The sequence below is a fragment of the Babylonia areolata genome, chromosome 7, assembly GCF_041734735.1.
Source record: "Babylonia areolata isolate BAREFJ2019XMU chromosome 7, ASM4173473v1, whole genome shotgun sequence".
NCBI lineage: Eukaryota > Metazoa > Mollusca > Gastropoda > Neogastropoda > Buccinidae > Babylonia > Babylonia areolata.
Window position 1 is genome coordinate 24,897,126 of NC_134882.1, and position 18,520 is coordinate 24,915,645.

Below are 18,520 nucleotides of genomic sequence, written 5' to 3' on the forward strand. Positions count from 1 at the left end.
GTAATGTTTAAGATGAGAAAGATCAGTTTAAAGCAAATTAAGTCCCCTAGCATTAATTACACAGTAATTTCCCTTTTTTACTATCTGCACCAAAACGTTTGCAAAATAAATAAAACTTCCATGTTTAGCAAAAGAAGTTCCCGTTTGAACAAAAAATGGTAATAATGACTGCTCTTATTGTTGGGTCAGAATATCAGATCAAAGTGCCAAGTTTAGAGAATACAAAAAATATAAATATAACAGTAAATGCAGTTTGCATATAATGAGGCTTCATTGACTCACTTGTGTAAACAAAGTGAGTCTATGTTTTAACCCAGTGTTCGGTTGTCTGTGTGTGTGTGTGTGTGTGTGTCTGTGTGTCTGTGGTAAACTTTAACATTGACGTTTTCTCTGCAAATACTTTGTCAGTTGACACCAAATTAGGCATAAAAATAGGATAAATTCAGTTCTTTTTAGTCATCTTGTTTAAAACAATATTGCACCTCTGGGATGGGCACAAAAAAATAAAAAATTAAGCCTAATTATATGCAAACTGCATTTACTGTTATATTTATATTTTTTGTATTCTCTAAACTTGGCACTTTGATCTGATATTTGACCCAACAACAAGAGCAGTCATAATTATCATTTTTTGTTCAAACAGTAACTTCTTTTGCTAAGCATGGAAGTTTTATTTATTTTGCAAACGTTTTGGTGCAGATAGTAAAAAAGGGAAATTACTCTAATTAATGCTAGGGGACTTAATTTGCTTTAAACTGATCTTTCTCATCCTAAACATTACATTTTGAAACAAGAGAGGCAAGGCCTTCAAGACTCACCTGTGATGCACTTTTTTTTTTAAATCCAAGCTTTTTATGTATTGAGTATAATTTCAAAATGTAATGTTTAAGATGAGAAAGATCAGTTTAAAGCAAACTAAGTCCCCTAGCATTAATTACAGAGTAATTTCCCTTTTTTACTATCTGCACCAAAACGTTTGCAAAATAAATAAAACTTCCATGCTTAGCAAAAGAAGTTACTGTTTGAACAAAAAATGATAATTATGACTGCTCTTGTTGTTGGGTCAAATATCAGATCAAAGTGCCAAGTTTAGAGAATACAAAAAATATAAATATAACAGTAAATGCATTATACTCAATACATAAAAAGCTTGGATTTTTTTTTTAAGTGTATCACAAGTGAGTCTTGAAGGCCTTGCCTCTCTTGTTTTTTTTTTTTTGTGCCCATCCCAGAGGTGCAATATTGTTTTAAACAAGATGACTGGAAAGAACCGACTTTTTCCTATTTTTATGCCTAATTTGGTGTCAACTGACAAAGTATTTGCAGAGAAAATGTCAATGTTAAAGTTTACCACAGACACACACACACACACAGAGACAACTGAACACCGGGTTAAAACATACTCACTTTGTTTACACAAGTGAGTCAAAAATCAACTTAGAAATTTTAAACTCTGTTTGATATGATCATTTTATGAAAAATTTCTCTCTCTCTTGATATATATATATATATATATATATATATATATAGCTAAGTGCTCGGCTGACTACTGATGACTGTGGCTCAACTCACAGCACAAGCTGAGCTATAGCAGATGCCTTTTTCACAACTAACCACTGGTCTCCAATGGCTCACACAGAATGTGACTCCAATCCCAGTTTAAATGCAAAGCCCATTCTAAACCTATTCTCTAAACATCTATAAAATCAAGTCTTTGTATCATACACTGCAACCACATTCTTCTAGTGTTTGGATGAGAATAAATAATGTATTTAGAAGTTAAAAAGCTGATTTTCATTGTCGACACTTAACGACACCCACTCCACAACTAGTGTCGCTGAACACCATTGGGTGAGCTGAAATTTGTGCTTCTGACAACCTGTATTTAATTAAGTATCTCTTTTGTCGGATCAGTAAACTGCAAGTATTATATACTGGCAGAATCGTCAAAATTCCATCTTTAAATCGATTCCATTTGTGTTTGCCTACGTTAAACTGATTAACGCAGTTTGTAATTTTCAGCAACATGCTTGCTAAAACTGACCCTTTTCAGGTGACTTAAATTAAGATTATAAATTCATCTTAATTAATCAACACTCCATTTTATACTCATTGGAAAGTAGGTGTTGAGCTGTTTCTTTTGCAACCAATCCAACGTAAATCGTTTCAGGAATCATTTAGAAATATATCACTGAACACTTTGTAACAGACACAATTCTAATCAAATTCAGCTGGATTCAAGCCCTTTGTTTCGCAGCACATGCGGGTGGCATTGCAGTTCGCTTAACTTGGCTAAATAGACGGAGTGAGTGATCACTGGTCACTTTCACCTGACCCCGTTTGTGGCGATAGCCAACTAGCTGACCACTGACTGTGTGTCACCCACAGTGTGTGTTGCGACTGAAAATCTGGTGGACTACTATGTCTTATTATGTCCTATGAAGTGTTCACTATGAAACAAATTGCCACTTTGGCTTGGTCAACTACTGACACTAGACTACAACACCATGTTGCTCGAACACATCGTTTACAACCGCCATCATCAGTTGCTATGTCGCCAAGGTCATCTCCCTTAGTTTACCACTTCCAGTATATACTTCCGTTATCAACATCGATTGACGATAATTAACAAACTCATCTCTCTCTATAAAAATAAAGATCTACACAATGATTTTTCCATCTTCAAGTACTTTCAGCAGCACTGTTGATGAAGCTCCTCTCTTGGTGAGATTGTCTGCCAATTGCCTCCGAGTGTCAGACCACTTCACTTCTTTCACAATGCCTTTCTTCATCAAGTCTTTGATCCCACTGATTTCCAGCCTCAGACGTTTTTCCGTTACTTGTTTTGTTGACTTCAGAGCATCATGTAGAGACTTGCAGTTGGTCATACAGACAAGCGATAAACCCTCCGTGGTTGCTTTTCCTGTTGGATCTCCATGAACAATGTAGCAATAAATACTGCTTCATCAATTCCTTCAGCCATCACCAGCATCTCTCCAGCCAATGTGCTTCTGACTACTCTGTGAATCTTCTTTGAATTCCAGCAAATAGGAATAATGTTTCCTTCCTCGTTTACTAAGAAGATTATGTATCCACCTTGAGTTCCTCCATCAATCAGATTTCCAAAGGAAGCATCAGTGTATACTATCAGTTTCAGCGGTCCAGATCCCAAATGATGAAACTTCAACTCCACATGTTCTGACTTGATCCTTTTGATGACTTTATTTGCTTCTATCAAATGTTCAACTTTTCCATCTTTGATGTTTCAAGCAAGCTGACAAGCATCGAATGACACATCAGGACGACTTTGTCGAGATGTCCATAGAATCTGCCCAACTTTTGATCTGTAAGCCTGTCTCTTAGCTGCTGTCATGTCATCCTGTTTTTGTTGTGTTCTTTTCTTTTCGATGGGGATCAGCTCCAAGGTGGCTCCATACTTAATTTGCTGTAGAGAGACTGTTTCCATCAGATGACAGTTCCAAGCTAGTGTACTGGAATGCTGTGTTTTCTCCTTTTCCAACCTTGAATGTTTTTCTGATTTCATCAACAACAGTCTTTTCAAAGTGTTTTGTTTGGCCCCAGATGAAGTTGTCTACATGTCATACTAAGATGCCTTCAACTTCATTTCCTTTCATCCAGAAGAAGACCACTGGGTCGACTTTTGATGGTCTTCCTCTGAGTTTTTGCAAGACATCTTTCACTCTTTTGTACCATTGCAAAGAACAATCATTCAGTCCGTATACACATTTTTGCAGATGCCACAACTTTCCTCTGCTGTTTGCTTCTTTTGGGGGTCTCACAAAAATGTCTCTGTCAATTTCTTTTCCTTGTAGAAGGCTGTTTTGATGTCCATAGAACATGGAGTCCACTTTCTTTGTGCAAAGATAGAGAGGGTCACTTTCAATGATTCACTTGTGCAAGTGGGTGAATCCTTCTGCATGTCTTCATTTCCAATTTCTTCAAATCCTCTTGCTACTAGCCTAGCTTTTGGGATGACACCTTCTTTCAACTCCTTGAGTGTACAAATCCATCGAGTTGAAACGCATTTTTGTCCAGTATCTTCCACTTCATTGTAGACATGATTTCTTTTTCAGCTCTCCAATTCTTTTTTGTTTTGCTTCATCAAAACAGGCCCCTTCTAACATCATCACATTGTCATTTTGATCCAAACACACTTCTAATTCAGGCTCTGCAGATGATACAACTAGTCTGTTTACTTTGGTCAAGTCAACTGACATCCTTTCTCCTTCATATTCTTCTGGTTCTGTGCACTGGATATTAAACCATTTTTTGTTTCTCCCGCTCGATTTGCCAGCTTTGTTCAGTATTTTTGCAGAAATCCTTTTTCTGTCATCCATATGCTCATATGAAATCATTTGGCCAGGTTTGAGTTTACTCAAGTCAACGTTGCTTTCCTTCATTTCATCTGTCTCAGTTTCTGATTCTGTATCAAAATCTGATGTTTCAGCACAAGTGTTCTTTTTGCCTTTTTCTTATTCACGACAAGATTTTGTACAATGACTACTGTTCTTTTTCTGTTTTGTTTCTTCTTGGTCACAGGTAGTGGACTGGTCACATGTAGTGGACTGAGAGTGAGAATCATGTTCAACTACTGGAGCTGTTTTCTCTTGTTTTGTGTCTTCTTTCACTCTTCGCAGCCAACTTTGATGAACATGGACTACAGTCCCCCCTTGATGAACAAAAATCACACTACCATCTTATCCAATGACAGTTCCTGGTCCCTTCCACTCTTCACCATCTGGTCGTTTGTAGTAGATCTTGTCGCCCATCTGATAGATGTCAAATGATGACCGTGTTTGCTTTCTCAAAGCTCTTCTGATTCTTTCTGAACTTTCAGTTTCTGTGAATGCCTTTCTAGCCACGTGTAGACATGTGATGTGTTCTCAAACTGTTTTGCTTCTTGTGGTGCCTTCCAAAGCAGGTAGCTTATCTGTGAGAACAGATGGAAAGTTTGGATTTCCTCCGTAGACCACTTATGGACTGAAACCATGTGTGTTCACCATGCTGTTCTTTGCTGCCAAAGCTGCACAAAGCTGTTTCCCAGTCAAGATCTTTCTTGTCTGTCATGATCTTCATCAACATGTTTGAGAGTGCTTGATTGTGTCATTCTACCACACCATTGCTCCATGGGCTGTATGCTGCTGTCATCTCCACTTAATGTTGAAGTTTTCACACGTCTTGAAACTCTCCATTGTTGAATTCCCTTCCATTGTCACTGATGACTGTTTCTGGTGGGCCATGTACTGCAATCCAGAACTTCATGAAGTTCTGTACAATAACAGATGACTCTTTGCTTTTGAAGATTGTAACTGCACTGAATCTGGAGTACACGTCAATCATATGGAAGTACCACAGATTTTTTCTAAGTTCATGCAGATCAACAGCCACTGTTTGGTTGTAGTCATCTGCCAAAGGCAATCCTGCTGTTGGTTTCGGAGGTGTCTTTTTATGTCAAGCACACACATCACATTCTTCCACCAGTTCTGTCATTTTCTTGTACAGATCAGGGTCTTTGATTCCTGCATTTTGCATCAGTTTCCGTAGGCCTTCTGCTGAAGAATGGCCAAACTGTTTGTGAAGTTTCACCAGAGCTTTTGTTTGTTCTTCCTCATCTAAGTTGTCCATCATGAGAAGAATTTCAGAATCTTCTTCGCTCTCTTGTTTCCAAGGATGTCAATACAGTAGTGCCCAGCTGAGGTGAAGTTTAATGTTTAACTCCACAGGCTGCTGAAACATTGTGATTTTGTCGTTTGTCATGTCAATCACAGTTTCCGCCTTCTTCAAAGACTCTTTGCTTAGCAATAGTGGTATTTCAACATTTACCACCTCTATTTCGATGTTACATTTTGTTGTTCCAATTTGGCCCAGTAACTTCGCATTCATATAGGTATGAATTTGTGCGCCATCTCCAAATTTGAAGGTCTTCTGACTTTTCTTTGTCTTCATATTTTTCTTGTGGTTTTCTGGCAGTTGGTCAATATATTGCTGAAACCATCTCTTTCCGCACACAGTTTTTGTACATGCTGTACCAGTGACAGCACATCCGTTCTGTCATCAATATTTCATTTTCTGTTCTATGTTCTTTTGTGAACCAAGTCAAGTTGCATGCTTCCTCCTCATCCTGTTGTTCTTCAACTTCAGTTTCTGTCATTCTCACTTCTTGTTTGTGCTGCCTGTGAGGACAGTTTCTGGCCCAGTGACACACACACTCACAAATAGCACACTTTGTTCTCTTTCCATTTCTGTCCAATGGATTTGTACCTTTTTTGTACTTTATTCTTTCTTTGCTGATAATTTGAACCAGTTTGATCTGAATAATTGCTTTGTTTCTTGGGAAACTTTCTGTCATGAAGGCTTCTTGTTTGACAGTGATCTCAGTTTCTGAGGAACCTCCAAAGATTCTCTTTAATGCAGACTTCACTGATTAGAATTTTTGGTTGGATGCTGCAGTCAGAACTAGCTGCCTTTCTTTTTCCGATAGTCCTGCATTATCTTGCAGCTTGAATGCCAGAACAGAATCAGAATATTCCATCTGTTTTTTGCAAACACTGTACAGTCTCTCATAATCGATAATGTAGTCATTCGTAGAAACATTTGCTTCTTTCTTTAGTTTTTCAAAATCGGAATAGGCTGAATATGCCAAGTCTGTTTCGTCTTGTAGAAACAGAAAGTCTAATGCTTCGAGAAGAATATCCATGCCGTCTGGAGAGTTTAATAGTGCAGTGTCTATTTCTAATGCTTTTGATCTCGCCTGACCAGTTAATGACAAAGTAACTGCCAACGCTTGCTTCTCTGGTTTCATTTCAGTTACTAGTTTCCAGGACACTCTATCCTCAAGGCCTCAACACTCTCTAATTCTCAAGATAGGTCAGGGAGGGAGAGAGAGGGAGAAAGCAGGGGGTAAGAAAAAGGGAGGGGGAAAAAAACAAAAAAACGAACAAAGGGGAGGGGGGTTTTGAAGGAAGGCAAACTGGATTCAGTCTGAATTTGACATCATTGTAGAAACATGTCACTTTCATTCACAAGCACTGAGGAAGGCAAGCGCTGAAATATTCGCTATGGGACAGTGGTGTTGTTTTTTGTTTTCTTTTTTATCATCTATATATATATATATATATATATATATATAGTGTGTGTGTGTGTGTGTGTGTGTGTGTGTGTGTGTGTTGCACACTAATAATTTACGATCTCTCTCTCTGTAATACACACACACACACACAAACACACACAGAGATAGAAAAAGAAAATAGAGTAAGCATGTTGTGTGTTCATTTAGTTGTACAAGACCAACTGAACTTCTCATTGAAAAATCTGTCTGCTATTTTGACACAGTTCTTGGCCATCTTTCATTGTCGGAAAGAAAACCTTTTCATAATAGAAAATGATGATATTAACTAAAATTATGAAACCTATCATTCAAATACTTACTAAGTAACATAATGTTGTTTCCAAAACATGAACTACGTTGAGCTGAGCGACAAGACTACTACAAAGCCGGGCACTGCAACCATGGATCTAAAAACAGATCTAGTTGGTCAGTGGCATCAAAAATATGTCTCCACTTTTTCGTTAAACAGACGCTGCTCTCAATAGCTTTCAGGTCATTTTATAAAGAAGAAAGAATGAACTTTTCAGTGGTGGGTTTATTTAAAAGATTCAATTTGTCTGGAAGTGCAGTAGAGTGTCAAGAAAAATAGGTAAATTTTCAGACACGTTTTTTTATAAACTGAGTAAAATATATCAACTGAAAACTTCACCCATGCTAAAGTAGAGATAGGTCTCTGAAGTTGATTGGTTGTAAGGAGCAATGTCCTTAGCCTATTTTTGTCACAAACCCTATCAAACTTTTTTACCACTCTGCTTTTTGAAGAGCGGAGGTTACTCCACTTCAGGCGATCAGTTTCACTCACTGTCTTACACACACAAAAAAAGAAACAATCTGGGGAACGAACAAAGGTGGTTTTATTTTCTGATATATTTTTCAGCTCGATGTATGCAGTATTGCGCTTGCTAGGGTGAAGTGAAAAGTGACAAAACTACGATCCGTCAGCCATAGTTACACAGCATTACACAGTGGTCGGACCTACCTAATTTTAGCTTGAAACCTTCAATAGGGGTTTTTCGTCTAGTATGAAATTATGAAATTCTCCAGATGAAAGCTTCAAGCCGTAATACTGTTTAGTCAGTTTTTGAGTTGTAATACTGTGTGATAGTAGTTTGTGGTTGTTTCGATGAGACGGTGTGTTTGGGGCTGTATGTGAATGGTTATGTAGAGCCTTTGTGTTTAAAACGTGATGGTCAGGGAACAATGTAACTGCACTTGGTTGTTGTATCTAATACATTTGCTAATATTCTAGCACTATTTCCACCTGTAAAATAAACAAACTTGAATTTTCTTGTGTTTTTTTTTCCAGTTTATTCTCTATGGGGTTTTTTTTCTAAAATTTGTATTGTATTTCTCTTTATATATATATATATATATATATATATATATATATATATATATATTATGTATTTGTGTACACATGTTTTGAGCACAAAACAGTTTCAAATGTGGAATGTATTTACTGAATTAGAGGTGCATGAGTGAGTGAGTGAGAGAGAGAGAGATAGATTACAAGAAAAAAATCTTTATACATGAGGATACATAGATATTCATTAAATGAAAGAGTTGTTTGTTGTGTTCACATGTGTGCATCTGTGTGTGTCTATGTGTGTGTGTGTGTGTGTGTCAGGTTCTGTAGCAATAATATACTGTGATGGGGTGGTAAGGTGGTGTTAGAGAAGGTGAAAACAGGTAGAAGGTGTTTGCAGAAGAGAGCTGCAGCCAGGCAAGGTAGACTCGGGAAGGCAGTGCGCTGGTTTTCTTCTTTTCTTCTTTCATTCTTCCAGACCAGGAGAGTTCTCTATTTGTCTGGCACTCACTCACTCCTTATATTCTGTTCCACCGAACCGCAAAGCCAGCGCCGCAAAGTGACTCACGAAACCGGCCCTCCGCGAGCCTTGAGGGGCCAAGCTTGTGTTTGTTTGACCAAATTTAGCGGCTTCTGACTTTCGGCTCGGGGAACTAACATAGACATATATCACACAAAACTACAAGAGATGAGCATTTTCTTAAGCTAAACCATTTTCTACAAAAATAATGTAGTTAAAAACTGTAAACAAAAAAAGTCACAGAATGAACGAGCTTTTAAAGAGTTCATGTATCATTTTTGTACATTACAACAATTAAAACGTCGCGATATGTAATTGCAACAGTTAAGTAACTGGAAATCCTGAATTTCCAACTATATAAAAATCTATAGAATCTCTTCTAGAGTAAAGATTTTTTATGTCAAAATTCAAGAGAAAACTCAACGGACAGCTCCTGTGTCGGCACCACTTGGCAGTGCTTTTGGCACTTGTGATCAACAATGAAATACTTCGTTTAAACAAACTACAACACAACTATACATGTATGATACGAATCAGATTGATAACAGAAATGCAAACATCTGCAAGACACGCTATAAAAATGTCTAGGTATTGTAAAAACGTATTCTGCTCGAATCGGCACTGACGAATTCCAATGGCTTGAAGAAGAGATAGTTTTGTGGGGCCGAAATACTGTCAGACATTTCGTACTATCGCATGCCTGTAACTTAGGTGTACATGGAAAGCGATACACGAGAAGAAAGCTTAATCATTTACATTTTAATGCACAATCTAAATTCCACGGCAACTATATCGATTTATAGAAAACAAGGTATTTTATATGTTTCAACTGAGTGGATTTCAAAGATCGCGCCAAAATTCATTCACATAAATATTAGTTTTTAAGAGTTATAGGCTACCTGGCCAAATGATATCATTACAGTTGAGCAGTATGATCTTTCTGAAGTCCAATAACATAAAAACTATAATCTCATCTATAAGGAAGTGTTTATAATTTAACAAATTGATGAAAATCATCATATGGTTCCCTGTAAAGGGAGATAACTTGTGACCGATTTACAACTTCCTTGGTAACCTTCGGCAAGTCACAAAAGTCGTCTGCTAAGCTGGCCCAACGAAGATTGTAGCCAACCCAGCTACATCCCCCCCCTACTCTGTTACAACCAGCGTCCTCGCTGGCACTTTTCATGACTACATAAAAGGGGGCCTAAATCATGCACTAATACACCCATTCAAACCAACGAACACACAAAACATTATCTTAAGTGCAAATCCCAAGACACTAAGTTGCAAAAATTGGAAAAATGCAAAATCCGTTAAAATCTCAAACAATAATAAGTAACCCTCGAGGAACGTTATCTTGAGCGTGAACCCTCAGAGTCAGATTTTCACAGAATGTATAACCCACGTCAGGGCAAAACGGTTTGCCCATACTGAATTCTTAAAGGGGCATCATTTTAAATGTAGCCCTTAAAGTTCAGTATATACTTAAAATGCACACGACGATCCAGTGGATGGACTCTAGTCAAATGCTCTTGAGGGGCGTTATTTAAAATGCAAACCCCCAAAGCCAAAACCAGTACAGGTTATAATGGGAGCTGTTGTATTGACAGTGTTCCCAATATAACAAAATAAGCCCCAACAATGTTAACTGTCTGAAATGTATATCGGCATGTTATACACTGACTGTGGGAAAATAGTTATATAAACACATAATTCCTTTTCATCAGCTTTACATCCATATTGACTAGGGAGAACCTGAAACAAGATTCCTCAAGATGAAGTACCTGAAGCGGCCCAACGAAGACTAGAAAGGAGTTGTCATTTTTTAACAAACGTTTCCTTTAAGTCATTTTTTTTTCTGTCTCTCTCTTCCTTTTGACCAACTCATTAGCACCAATAAAACATATTTGCAATTCAGTGGACAGTTTCACCAATACAATTTGATGCAATTATCAACCAAAAATGAGTGAGCATTCAACAGCTTTGCTTGGGGAAAAAATCAATCTTTGATCAAACAAAATGATGAGCATTCAACAGCTTTGCTTGGGGAAAAAATCAATCTTTGATCAAACAAAATGAGTGAGCATTCAACAGCTTTGCTTGGGGGGAAAAGTCAATCTTCGAAAATTTTCAACTGCTCAATGACAAAAAAAAAAAAAACAAGAGAACAATCAGTCCCACACATTGTCCATCATTGACCTATCTTGTCTCCTCAAATTTCAAGTGAGACAGCAACTAAGCAAAGTCACTGACCAACGTAAGGAACACCAGATGTGTACCATGTTACTGGCTTCATCGTCAGGCGTAGAGATCGCCTAGGGGTGGGAGCTGGTGGTAGTGGAGGCGGCTCTGGTGCTGCGTGCAGGGCTGATGTCCCGGGCCTTGGCATGGGACTGAACAGCCACACCCCACTGTCAGTGTCAGTGTCAGTGTCAGAGTCTGACACTTTGCTGACATGGCAGGACCGTTGGGACGGGTCAGTCGGCGTGACAGCAGGTGGTGGTCGTTGGCTGCCTCTCAGCTGTGTGAGGTTGAGTACAGGTGAAGGTGACACCTGTGGGATCACAGCATCAGGTGTGGTGCTGTGGCGCTTCCGTCTGCGTCGGCGTCTCCTGCGTTGCTGGTTTGGAGCTGGAGCAGCTGGCATGGACCCAGACTGCCCAGTGTGTTTGGTGACAACACACTGGTTGCTGACTGCCATTGGAGTCTGGTGGTCAGCTTTCTGTCGCCTGGCATTCTTCACATAGCGCTGCTTGTGCCGACACTGGTCTTCAGTGTGGCCAGACCACTGACACCAGACACAGCGTGGAGGGTCTGGGGCCCGGTCAGCAGCACAGTGGCGAGGATGATGTGCTGGTCCTGGAGGATGGGGGCGGTGCGCTGGCATGGGGAACTGCTGCTGCTGTTGTCGCAAACTGTTGACTTCAGCCATCAATGTAGCCAGCTGGGCCTGTAGGCAGGCTACAATGGTGTTGTGACTGCCGTCAGCGTCGCTGTCCTCCCTCAGCCATCGCTGGGCCTCCTTCTTCGCCGCCTCGAAGGTGGTGTCAGGGTGGTCTCTGATGAAGTGCCTGACATCGCGTCTGAGTGCAGCTGGCTGAAGACCTCTGGCGAAGGCGTCACGGAGAATGGTTGCTGGCACCTGCATCATCCCATCTTCAGCCTTGTTGACCTTGGTCCAGAGGTACCGAAGATGGGATGCGTACACTGCAATCGTCTCCTTGGACTGCTGCTGCCTAGTAAAGAAGGCAGTGGCAAGGTCTGTGGTGTCACGCTGCTCTCCCCAGTTCTCGAGTAGTGCTAGGATTTTGGCTGGGGTGTCCACTTCTGTCGCCGGCAGCCTGACAATCTGCTGGCGAGCTCTGCCTGCAAGGGCTGAGATCAGCCAGATAGAGGCTGTCGCGTCATCCAGGGGCTGCAGATGGTGGATCAGTCGGGCCTCCCAGATGAAGTCATCAACTTCCCTGCCGGTTTCCTCACCGGAGAACGTCGGTAGTTTGGGCAGGAAGTCGGATTGGGCCATGTTGATGAGCGACGTTACTTTTGCGTGGACTTGAAGTACCTGCTGCACTTTCTTCTCTCTGTCTTCTCCTAATCCTGCTCGCAGCGCCAGTTATGATGGGGTGGAAAGGTGGTGTTAGAGAAGGTGAAGACAGGTAGAAGGTGTTTGCAGAAGAGAGCTGCAGCCAGGCAAGGTAGACTCGGGAAGGCAGTGTGCTGGTTTTCTTCTTTTATTCTTTCATTCTTCCAGACCAGGAGAGTTCTCTATTTGTCTGGCACTCGCTCACTCCTTATATTCTGTTCCACCGAACCGCAAAGCCAGCGCCACGAAGCGACTCATGAAACCGGCCCTCCGCGAGCCTTGAGGGACCAAGCTTGTGTTTGTTTGACCAAATTTAGTGGCTTCTGACTTTTGGCTTGGGGAACTAACATAGACATATTATATATCACACAAACTTACAAGAGACGAGCATTTTCTTAAGCTAAACCATTTTCCACAAAAATAATGTAGTTAAAAACTGTAAACAGAAAGAGTCACTGAATGAACGAGCTTTTAACGAGTTCATGTATCATTTTTGTACATTACAACAATTAAAACGTCACGATATGTAGGTGGCGGCAGTGAAAACTCATATACTTCTAAAAACCATATGATAATAGCATATTGCACAAGAAAAAAATAACACTTCAGCAGCAAAGAAATTGGAAAATATGCCTGTCAAAGTAGGGGGAAATTGAAAATCAAGACATGTCAATCTGCACAGAATAGCAACTTTGAAGGTCTACAGCACTGAAAAGAATAGACAGCTGCATTTCATAATACAATATCTTGCAGAATACATCACAAAAAGTGCACTGAATTTTTTTCAGGCAGGATAATTTACTGAATTTTAAGTATCAGAGTCTCAAACTTTGAAAAATCTTCAATTTGACCAGCGGAAAAAAGACTGTTTATTGTGGGGTAGCATGCTGCAAAGATGAATATTTCAGTAACTGTCACAAGTAGGACCAGGAAATTTTGTGTGTGTATTAAGTGAAATGTCAGCTTTCAAAATAAATTAAAATCAATCTTAAAACTTTCATCTAAAGTTGGCAGAAAAGGAATGATACCCGATTTCCTCATAAATAAGGGTGCACGTTGTGGATGAGACTTCTTCAAAATTTTTGTTTTTGAAAAAATATTGAAGTTACAGCCACAATAAGTTACCAGTGGTCTTGGCTGATCAGCTTCTGCAAAATAACTGCAAATTTTTAAACAAATGCAACTTGAGAGCATTGTACAGAATGGGTAGGTTGATGGGGCATTCCACAACAAAGGTTCCCAAGAGGGAGCAAATATTACTTAAGTTGCTAGCAAAAATGACAGATATATGAATCTGTTTTCTTTCAGCTCTCTAGCTTTTTCTTCCATCCATGAACCCAGTCATGCATTTCATTGTAGAAGAACCACAATAAATAAGAAATAAAAGGTGGATGAAGCATCTTTATTTCTTCACAAAATGGCATTTGATTCACAAGAGAGAAAATACACACCAAAAAATATCTTTTTTGGCACTCACAGGTTTCCTGGCATCAGCAATAACATACTGCTCGCTACCTGAGCTGTTCATACTGGCCTTTTTGGATCAATGAATAGGTCTTGCATGCCCTGCCATGAGCAGCCCTTTCTGCAACATGTTAGATACACAGATCAGCTCATAAGAAAGAACAAAAGTTATATTAAATTTAAAACATACAATCAAAAACAGAGCTCTCAGTTTAATATATGTTTAGGATTTTGTCAATTTCTGTGTGTTTTGAGTGGGAGGAAAACACTGTGATAACAGAATTATAAAATGGCATACTGACAGGTAAGTATGCATTCAACAGCAACACAAAATTCACTGCACTGAACTATTTGGCTGCATTTTCCTTTCACACAATAACTCAAATTGCAGCAATAACTTATGCTTTGGCAACTGAGGCTGAAGTTTTGGGGGCCTGTCATTTCCAGTTGCTGACAAGAGCTTTGCCATCTACATGTACTGTTCAACTTATGTGTCTTTGTTGCATGCGATTATTTACTCAAATATTTCCACTTCAGGGTACTACATTTCATGATTGAGATGAATGTATTACTAAATGTCTTAGGTATATATGATTACTAAATATTGAATATTTTATTGTTAATATGCACATCATACTTAGTATCTTATTCTTTGATATATATATTTTGTGTACTCACCTTTATTTGTGTGTGTATGTGAGAATGCATGTCTTAGATATATATATATATATCAAAGTGAATATTTCATTCACAATATGTGCATGGTATTTTGCATTTTATCATTTCATGAATTATCTCTTTGTTTCCTGTTTCATGCAGTCGAGATGCATAGCATATCATGGGTTACATGAACACACACACACACACACACACACACACACACGTTATACTCTTAATTGCTGGATCTCAGATAGTGTTATATAGTTTGACTTAACCTGATGTGCAGCTTAGGCTATGGGTATTATTGTACTGATTTTCTTTTCACTAATTTTAGTTTGTTAAAAATTGGTGTTAATTTTTTTTAAGAAACAGGATGTTGACTGCACTGTTCAAATTAATCATATATCTCTTCACATTACACTTTTTTCATACTCAGACATACATACACATACTCACAAGCATACATGTGCAAATGCAAACTTGCTCTCTCTCTCTCACTCACACACACACACCTACGCCACTGACAGGAAAGAAATGGGGGAGGGGATGACTGGAGGGAGGAGGTGGTGGGTCAGCAGTCAGGGATTCTAAGCCGGAGCAAGTGGTCAGTGATTTGGCTCAGTGCCAAGTTTGCCACAACCATTGACAACCCCCTCCCCTCTGGTGGATGATACTCAGAGATAAGTGAGGGGAATGATTATACAACTTTCAGCAAATTATTAAAGTGAAGTTTGCAGAGGAGGGGGGGTGGGGGGGGGGGGTTTAGTATGAATTGGTGTTCTTGTTCTTTTTGGAATGTGAGAGCATAGTAACTATCTGTCTGTATATATTAATATAAAGTTTCACAGCTATCGAAGCAGAAAGCAACTAGAATATCAGACTATCAGACTTTTGTGTCATGTTGAATGAAATGCTCATCTTATGGAAAAAGAAACCACATAACAATTTTTTTACTCACTTATTTAACACTCACCGAGTCTGTAGCAGACGACGCTAATGCTGTCCCGAGCACTTCCGGTTTTAGACCCAGGTAATATTTTGCTTACTAAAGCAAAAATCAATCAAATATTAGTAATTGGAATTCATGGGCTCTGTTTTAACATGTCCATTTTTCATTCTGTATCAATAGTTTTTGTGTGTTTTACTCAGAAAAAAATAAATCGTGTTCCGATTGAAACACGGTGTCACGTTACGAAAACACTGATGAAATAGATCCAAGCTGCTCAGTTACTGACATCGATCAAAATCCTGATTCAAAGAATTTCAGCTCAATATTGAGCATGAAAGTGCTAAAGACATTTGTTTTCAAAAATATTATAAAACTTACCGATGAAACTTAAGATTTTCTGGAGAAACAATGCCATTTTTGTGTTAGATGAAGTGCCGCTCTCCTGTGTCGAATGTTGATTGGGCCGACGCAACTGACGAAGAGGGGTACCTGCTTTTGAATCGTTTGAGCAAATTGACCATGGATCAAAAATCTCAGTTTCGGATACCATTGAAATCAGTAGAAAATGCTCTTTACCGGTCATACAGTATCGCGTAGGGTCAGATTTCATTTTCGAACTGCGCGAGGCGTTGAAAGATAGCCGAAAAATTCCCGTAACTTTGCGCTCAGATCTAACTACCCTACTTCGACCAAGGCTTGGAAAAAAACACACGAAAGTTCTCCTTGAACTTTCGCCTTTCACGGCTCCCAGTTTTTCGAACAGTAACCAATGAATGGAAAACAACGGATGCGATTTTTTCCACTATGTGGTTGAAACTAACTGTGTCGCGCTCAGAAAGACGCCGGCCGCCATTGAACAAGGATCGCTATTTCGCGTTACAGTACACTTCTTTTTCTTCCATCCGCGAACTCATTTCGCATTGTATAAAGCAAACACAGGAGGAAGGTGGCAGAATGGTTAAGACGCTCAGCTGCCAATACAGAGAGTCCGTGAGGGGGTGGGTTCGAATCCCGCTCTCGCCCTTTCTCCTAAGTTTGACTGGAAAATCAAACTGAGCGTCTAGTCTTTTGGATGAGACGATAAACCGAGGTCCCGTGTGCAGCACGCACTTGGCGCACTGAAAAAGAACCCATGGCAACGAGAGTGTTGTCCTCTGGCGAAATTACGTAAAATGAAATCCACTTTCATAGGTACACAAATATGTAAGCATGCACTCAAGGCCTGACTAAGCGCGTTGGGTTATGCTGCTGGTCAGGCATCTGCTCAACAGACGTGGTGTAGCGTGTATGGATTTGTCCGAACGCAGTGACGCCTCCTTGAGAAAGTGAAACTGAAACTGAAACTAAAGCAAACACAATAAAAACTTAAAAATATGGATGATAAATAATTATTTCAGTTGGATAGTTTTTCACAAAATGAAATCAAATTTGAGAAAATGCACTTCAAAATTAGTCAATTTTTTAGGCGTTCATAGGTTTCCCGGCATCGGCCATGGGGGCTGCCGCTACCTACGATATGTAATATAATTGCAACAGTTAAGTAACTGGAAATCCTGAATTTCCAACTATATAAAAATCATCTATAGAATCTGCTTCTAGAGTAAAGATTTTTTATGTCAAAATTCAAGAGAAAACTCAACGGACAGCTCCTGTGTCGGCACCACTTGGCAGTGCTTTTGGCACTTGTGATCAACAATGAAATACTTCGTTTAAACAAACTACAACACAACTATACATGTATGATACGAATCAGATTGATAACAGAAATGCAAACATCTGCAAGACACGCTATAAAAATGTCTAGGTATTGTAAAAACGTATTCTGCTCGAATCGGCACTGACGAATTCCAATGGCTTGAAGAAGAGATAGTTTTGTGGGGCCGAAATACTGTCAGACATTTCGTACTATCGCATGCCTGTAACTTAGGTGTACATGGAAAGCGATACACGAGAAGAAAGCTTAATCATTTACATTTTAATGCACAATCTAAATTCCACGGCAACTATATCGATTTATAGAAAACAAGGTATTTTATATGTTTCAACTGAGTGGATTTCAAAGATCGCGCCAAAATTCATTCACATAAATATTAGTTTTTAAGAGTTATAGGCTACCTGGCCAAATGATATCATTACAGTTGAGCAGTATGATCTTTCTGAAGTCCAATAACATAAAAACTATAATCTCATCTATAAGGAAGTGTTTATAATTTAACAAATTGATGAAAATCATCATATGGTTCCCTGTAAAGGGAGATAACTTGTGACCGATTTACAACTTCCTTGGTAACCTTCAGCAAGTCACAAAAGTCGTCTGCTAAGCTGGCCCAACAAAGATTGTAGCCAACCCAGCTACATCCCCCCCTACTCTGTTACAACCAGCGTCCTCGCTGGCACTTTTCATGACTACATAAAAGGGGGCCTAAATCATGCACTAATACACCCATTCAAACCAACGAACACACAAAACATTATCTTAAGTGCAAATCCCAAGACACTGAATTGCAAAAATTGGAAAAATGCAAAATCCGCTAATATCTCAAACAATAATAAGTAACCCTCGAGGAACGTTATCTTGAGCGTGAACCTTCAGAGTCAGATTTTCACAGAATGTATAACCCACGTCAGGGCAAAACGGTTTGCCCATACTGAATTCTTAAAGGGGCATCATTTTAAATGTAGCCCTTAAAGTTCAGTATATACTTAAAATGCACACGACGATCCAGTGGATGGACTCTAGTCAAATGCTCTGTTGTATTGACAGTGTTCCCAATATAACAAAATAAGTCCCAACAATGTTAACTGTCTGAAATGTATATAGGCATGTTATACACTGACTGTGGGAAAATAGTTATATAAACACATAATTCCTTTTCATCAGCTTTACATCCATATTGACTAGGGAG

At 39.3% G+C, this 18,520-nt stretch overlaps 1 protein-coding gene across 1 annotated transcript in view; it reads right to left on the reverse strand.

Annotated features, from left to right (window-relative positions):
- Positions 1 to 12,481, reverse strand: part of LOC143283808 (kinase D-interacting substrate of 220 kDa B-like) — a 175,216-nt gene extending 162,735 nt beyond the window's left edge. Inside the window, exons 1-4 of the mRNA XM_076590179.1 lie at positions 12,439 to 12,481; positions 12,035 to 12,285; positions 11,654 to 11,746; positions 11,246 to 11,512 (exon numbers count right to left, since the gene is read on the reverse strand). Coding sequence (XP_076446294.1) covers positions 11,246 to 11,512; positions 11,654 to 11,746; positions 12,035 to 12,285; positions 12,439 to 12,481 — 654 coding nt within the window. The remainder of the gene's footprint in view (positions 1 to 11,245; positions 11,513 to 11,653; positions 11,747 to 12,034; positions 12,286 to 12,438) is intronic.
- Between the last annotated feature and the right edge of the window lie 6,039 nt (positions 12,482 to 18,520).